Here is a 6,000-nt window from a genome sequence, read left to right as displayed (position 1 = left end):
CCGGGTCCGCTCACGCGACCACTCCTCTTCCTTCTCTCCACCCCTCCCTCTCTCTCGGGGTCATCTTGGGCCGGATCCGCGCTTTCCCCCAGGACCCCGAGACGTTATAGTTCAACAGCCGAACCCCCGGTATGAACCCCGGGGGAATCCCGAAACATGATTTCCTGTGGATCCCTGGTTTCCAGCCACGATCCCCCGTGTTTCCAGCTTCACAGTCCCGCGCTCGCAGGGCCCCTCGATCCTGTATCCCCCGAGGCGAGGGAGTCTCCTAGCGCTGGGGCTGGGAAGGCCGAGACCCCCCCCTCCCACTTAAAGATCTAGGGGAATAGCGCTTTTCTTCTGAAATCACCGGCTCGCGCGACCCCCTCTTGAAGACCCCAGAGTCCTCGGCTTCTCTTTGTCTTTCTCGGCCGTCCCCCGCCTGTCAGTCGCTAGCAGTTAGCTGGGGTAGGGTGGGCTAACTCCCCCCACTCCCGACCACTCGAATAAAAAATAACCGCACATTTTATCCAACCCATTAAGAGGTGGGAGATTCTGGGCCGGACCACTCTCCCCCCAGCTAGGGCCCGGGTAGGGGGATGGGTGGGGGGCGGGGCGCCTCCCTAGGGGCCAGATTCTTGCAAGGGGGAGGGGGCAAGTAGAGCTTCGGGAAAACAGCCCCCACCCGCCCAACTTACCCGGGGGGTGAGTTGAGAGGCACCCTCCCCCCCCCGGCCGGGAGTTTGGTGGGCTGGGCCGGCTTGGAGGGCCCAAGGGCCCGGAGGCGTCGGGGGTCTTCCCCTGCAGGGTGGGTGGGGGCTTTCACCACGTGGCTTCGCCTTTTTTTTTTTTTTTCCGCTCCATTTTTTTTTTTCAAGTCGATTTTATTTAGAGGCGGCGCCAGGGCGGCCGCGGAGAAACGTGACACACCAGCCCGCTTGGAGGGGTTTCGGACAGAAGGGAAGGAGCCGAGCCGCGTCGTCCGCCTCCCAGCGCGCCGCGGGCACTTCTCCCGGGCCTCCCCGAACTCTCCCGCGACCTCTGCGCGCCCTCCGGCCGCCTTCCCCTCCTCGGCTCCGGACAACTTCAGGGGTGGGGTGCAAAGAAAGTTTGCGTCTGCTGCCGCCGCCTCCCGCCTCGGCCTAGGAGGCTCGCCGCCCGCGCCCGCCCGCTCGGCCTTGCCCAGGACTGCGTCCTGCCCGAGACCGCCACCATGAACAAGCTGTACATCGGCAATCTCAACGAGAGCGTGACCCCCGCGGACTTGGATAAAGTGTTTGCGGAGCACAAGATCTCCTACAGCGGCCAGTTCTTGGTCAAGTCCGGCTATGCCTTCGTGGACTGCCCCGACGAGCACTGGGCGATGAAGGCCATCGAAACTTTCTCCGGTAAGAGTGCACCCACCTCCCCGGAAAAAGCACCGCGAAATGCCTGAACAACGGGGACCTGCTCCTCCTCTTTCCTTGCCCGCCAACTCCTCTCTGCCCCCGGCCTGCGGGGCTTGGCCTCGGTACCGACTCCCATCCACCTTCTCCGACGCCCCCTCCGTCCCCCCGCTGGCCCCTCGCGCGGAAATATTCGGCTTTCCTCGCCCCTTCCTCCTAGCCCGAGATGAAGAGCTGGAGGCTTTAGTGAGGTGATCCTCCTAGCCTCCCACCGACGGGGCGGGAACCCATGTTGGCAGGAGTGGGGGGGGGGGCTCGCCACCGAGGCCAACTCAGTCTGGGCGCCCTACGTCAGTCCCTCGGTGTCCGAGGCTGGACGCCCCCACCCCGTGCGCACCCCCTCCCCTTCCTCCGCCGTAGGCCTTTCCGGGCTGGGAAGGGGTCCCCGCTCCGCTCCCGACCTCCAGGGTTTCCGTGGGGACGGCAGCCTTCGGGCCTGACCTGAGAGGAGCGGGGTCCCGCCTACCGCCCAGGGCCCGGGGCTTGAGCCATTTTGATTTGAAAGTGGGGCGTGAGCGGGGTGGCGCGGCGGCGGCGGCGGCGGCGGGTCGCCATGCTGCTTCCCGAGACGCCCAGGCTGGGCCGAGAGGCGCGCGCCGCGGCCGCCGGGGACCCTTCCCGCGGGGCCCAGCTCCGCTCCCCCGGACCTCGCCTCCCGGCCGGCCCCGACAGGTGACCACCCCGCCGCCCGAAGCCCTTCTCCCTGGCTTGACAGGAAAATAAAGTTTCATTCTGCAGCCCCACCCCCACCCCCTGCCACAGACTTTGGGAGAAACGGGGAGCCCTTTCTCGGCCTCTTCTTCCCACATCTGGGAGCCGTAAAGGCAGCCGGCCCTCACGGACGCCCTCGCACTTCCCCCAGATCCGGCTCCCAGAGCCGTCCACTACTCGGCTACCTCAGTGAGAGAACAAAACAAAAATTCAGAAAACACGATAATGAATTTAGAGAGTCCACCATTCCCCAGGCGACCTTTTCGCATCCGGCTGCGGAACCCACTACCTGGATTCCTAGGAAGATCTCAAATCCCAGTAACTCCTGAATTACCCTGATTTCTCCTTCTTTTTGCCGCCCCCCCGCCCTCCCCGTCCAAGCTCTCATGTTGTCTTTTTCAATTTAATCTTTAGGGAAAGTGGAGCTGCAAGGAAAACGCCTAGAGATTGAACACTCCGTCCCCAAAAAACAAAGGTAGGAAAGAGCTCTTCTCTGGGGAGGGGGTCAGCCTGGGGGCGCTGAGAGGCTGTGTTCAGGGGTCCATAGTGTCTCCAGTGGAAGAAACCCATTACTGGCCTTCCCACCCCCAACTCCGGATGTTGGGGGCAGGGAGGGAAGATTGGCTAAGATCTTGTAATGGGTGGTTTACAGCTTGTAAAAAAAAAAAAAAAAAAAAAAGCTGAGGCTGGGGTGGGCTAGGAGATGTTACTTGGAGAAGTAAAAGGGAGAAAAATCAATAGAGGAGAAACCTTGTGGAGTTTGTTCAAGGTGTGTGGGACCATCTTTGTGGGGAAGCTAAAAATCTTTAGAGAGTTGAGACTCATGGACATTCAGCAACTTTCTGGCAGGACTGTTTTTCCCCCCCTTCCCTCACCATAATTCTTAAGTGGATTGGGAGGGGGTCCCCTTTGACTCTCTAGGGGAAGTGGAATGAATTCCTGCCCCCCAAAGAACTCTGTGCTTGTGCTTTATTTATATTTCTGCAACAGGCAAGGACATTATTTTTTTCACAGACGCCTACCTCTAGTCCCTCCCATCACACATCCTCCCCTCCCAACTGGATTTTGCAAATATGCTTTGGCTGTACTATCCTTTCTGAGCCCCCCACCCCCACTCCTTCAGTCCATTGTTGCAAGGGGACCGACCATCTGGGGTGAGAGCTTTGTGTTCAGGCTGTGAGCTGGGGCTCTTTGGAGGGTCTAGAACTCCCTGGATGAATGGGGTGTGTGTGTGTGTGTGTGTGTGTGTGTGTGTGTGTGAGAAAGAGAGAGAGACTGTGTTCCAATACCTTCCTATTCTCACTTCAGCAAAGGGGGTAACTCTTATCATGTTATCCCCAAAGCTTATTCATGGTTCAAATCTTTCATTGAACTCTGGCTGGGAAGTATAAGGGCAGAGTCTTTCTGCTTTCTCAGACCTGACTTTAAACATGTTGACAGTGCAGAGTTTTCTCTCATGTTGCAGCCCCCAGTAAATCTTTGATCTTCTCCTCGCTTTCTCCCCTCATTTCAACTGGAAACTTGCTGCATTTTAGAATAGTTCCTGGCCTTTTCTGGGTGGGAAGGTGGAGGTGGGTGGCTCTGTTTTTCTGAAGGCAGTTAAGAGAGTCTAGAAAGTTTAATGTGAGAAAAATCTTTCAGTGGTTTAGCTTGAGATATTTAAGTAACTTGGAACTATTGTTTCTATAGATGATCAATATGGCTTGTAACTATGTTTATAGAGCTTGTGATTTAACCTCAAGTGCTTGAAATACTCTGTTATTGGAAAGGCAATTAGAGTTAGGAGTAAAGAGGCAATAAAATCAGAAGAAAGGGAAAAAGTCTTATTTATTATTTGGAAGCATTTCCTGGAGATGGGAATGAGAGAACTATGTACACTGACATCAGTAGATCTACTGAGAAGATAGGGGATATTTGAACTGAAAGCTGAGTGTTTGAAACATGTTGATGAACAATAACCAGAATAACTGGAATTCTGAAATATGTGGAATTTTTTTCTTTTGCTCTAAAGGATGGTTTAAATTTTAAAGGGAATGAAGTGATAAGCAAGAAAATAGCAAAATGTGATGAAATGGAACCCACAACATTTATATTTTAATTTTCATGGTGCTCAGTGTTTATGGATCTTTTCCCCTAAGCCATCTACTTGCTTTAAAGCCATTTTTAGGCTCCTCCTTGTTCCCTCCAAAATGTATTACTGAGGGCTCCTTTCAGTTGGGAAGGGGTGGGGTTTGTGAGGAGTGGGTACAGAATCTTCCCTTCCACACCCATATTCAATCTTTTGTGTATTCTCTCCCCCTTCCTGAAATAATTTTTGAGCACAAACATTGAGTCAGTTGTGTTTTATTCTTTTCTCTGAGTGGTGGTAAGGCACTTCATTTTTCTAGAGTGAATCAATTTTTGAAGTTTTAGGATTTTTTAAAAAAAGAAAGTTTGTTTTCATGAAGTCAGTTTGCTCTATCATTTTGTGTTCTTTGAGGAAGCATGTTGTGGTATGTGTTTTTAGTCTGTCTGAAAGTATTTCTTCAGTTGGTTTGTTCCTGGCTTTTTCAGTCTCATGGATGTATAGAACAGGAACTAGTTAATTAACTATGACTAATATATTTTAAGCAAAATGAACAATGGTGCATATATATATTTTGTGTGTGTGTATATATATTGTTTTCACTATTTAAAATAGAGAACTCTTCTTGATGTGCTCAGTTCCAAATGAATTATGACTTTTTAAACATTTCTAAGAGATTCGTAAAAACCTGGCAACCTAAATGTTCCTTTTTTTTTTTTTTTTTTAAGAGGGGGGTTATCGAGAAAAAGCTACAATATTTTTTAGCAGTTATTAACTCTGAGTAACTGATTTTGAAGTATTAATATATTTTGTTTTAACCTTGTCTCTATTTGCTAAATATAATTTATTCCTTTTTAAGAACTCAAGAGACTGAACATTAAGTTGAAAAACTGAAAACATTAAGTTGAATTTTTAAAATGGGCGGTGTTAAATTTCTCTGAGATCACCTTCCCAAATACTCTCTTAGTCAGTGTTGGAATTTTGGTCAAGAGTTTCAGCTTATTGTTGAGAATTTGTATATATTCACTGTCAAGTATTAGGACAAAGGAGGAAAACCAAAAGCATTTTAAAGACAGTTGTGGAAAGGATTTGTATGTGTTTTTTTGTTTGTTTGTTTTAATTTGAGACACTTGAGTAGTTAAGGTAAAGGGGTATCATGTTAGTGAGGCTTGGGTATTTGGGGAGAAAATTCCTTAAAAGGGAATTAAATTTTTGTTTCATTTGCCACTGTGTGTGCCTTTTTCTAGAGGAATGTGGCCTAAAGATAGCATACCTCCTGTCCACTGGTGTCATCAAAATAAAAGTTGTTGCTGTTAAGAAAAAAAGTGAAGAGATGTACTGCATTTCTCTAGGTGAAATGTGTTCAAGTTAAAGACTTTGATTTCCTTAGGCAGATTAATGGTTGTTTTCTCTGACTTAAAATGAGGTGGGCTAATAACACTTTCCCTTAAATTTCTAACTATCAAAAAGCACACAGAAATTGGTCTCCTAGCCCTATAAGTGTGAGAACTCTCAGAAGAGAAAGTATTCAAACTTAATTCTGATTTTATGGTTTAATTTTCTAAAGTTAGTTGCTTTAGAAATCTCTGCAAAGGGATGTCTTGTAAGTGGCAAAAGTATTTTTAAGTGATTTGCGGAGACTCTGAAGAAATAATTGGATCACTAAATGTTTTAAAAACAGACAAAAATTTTGCCTTCAGAAATGGGTTTGCCTTTAAGGAAAATTGTTCTTATGGGCTGAAAATTAAGTATGGGGGTTGTTAAGAAACAAGGGAATGTCTTTAAAAAACAACTATAAAG

General features: G+C 49.2%; 1 protein-coding gene across 3 annotated transcripts in view; it reads left to right on the top strand.

The window, feature by feature from the left end:
- Positions 1-1,192: 1,192 nt before the first annotated feature.
- The window catches only part of IGF2BP1 (insulin like growth factor 2 mRNA binding protein 1), a 39,393-nt gene continuing 34,585 nt past the window's right edge, over positions 1,193-6,000 (top strand). For all 3 annotated transcript variants that reach the window (XM_036837249.1, XM_036837251.1, XM_036837250.1), the window contains exons 1-2: positions 1,193-1,367; positions 2,550-2,610. In XM_036837249.1, the coding sequence (XP_036693144.1) occupies positions 1,193-1,367; positions 2,550-2,610 (236 nt within the window). The remainder of the gene's footprint in view (positions 1,368-2,549; positions 2,611-6,000) is intronic.

This window comes from Balaenoptera musculus, chromosome 20 (assembly GCF_009873245.2).
Source record: "Balaenoptera musculus isolate JJ_BM4_2016_0621 chromosome 20, mBalMus1.pri.v3, whole genome shotgun sequence".
Lineage (NCBI taxonomy): Eukaryota > Metazoa > Chordata > Mammalia > Artiodactyla > Balaenopteridae > Balaenoptera > Balaenoptera musculus.
This window is presented reverse-complemented; position numbering and strand designations above follow the sequence as displayed.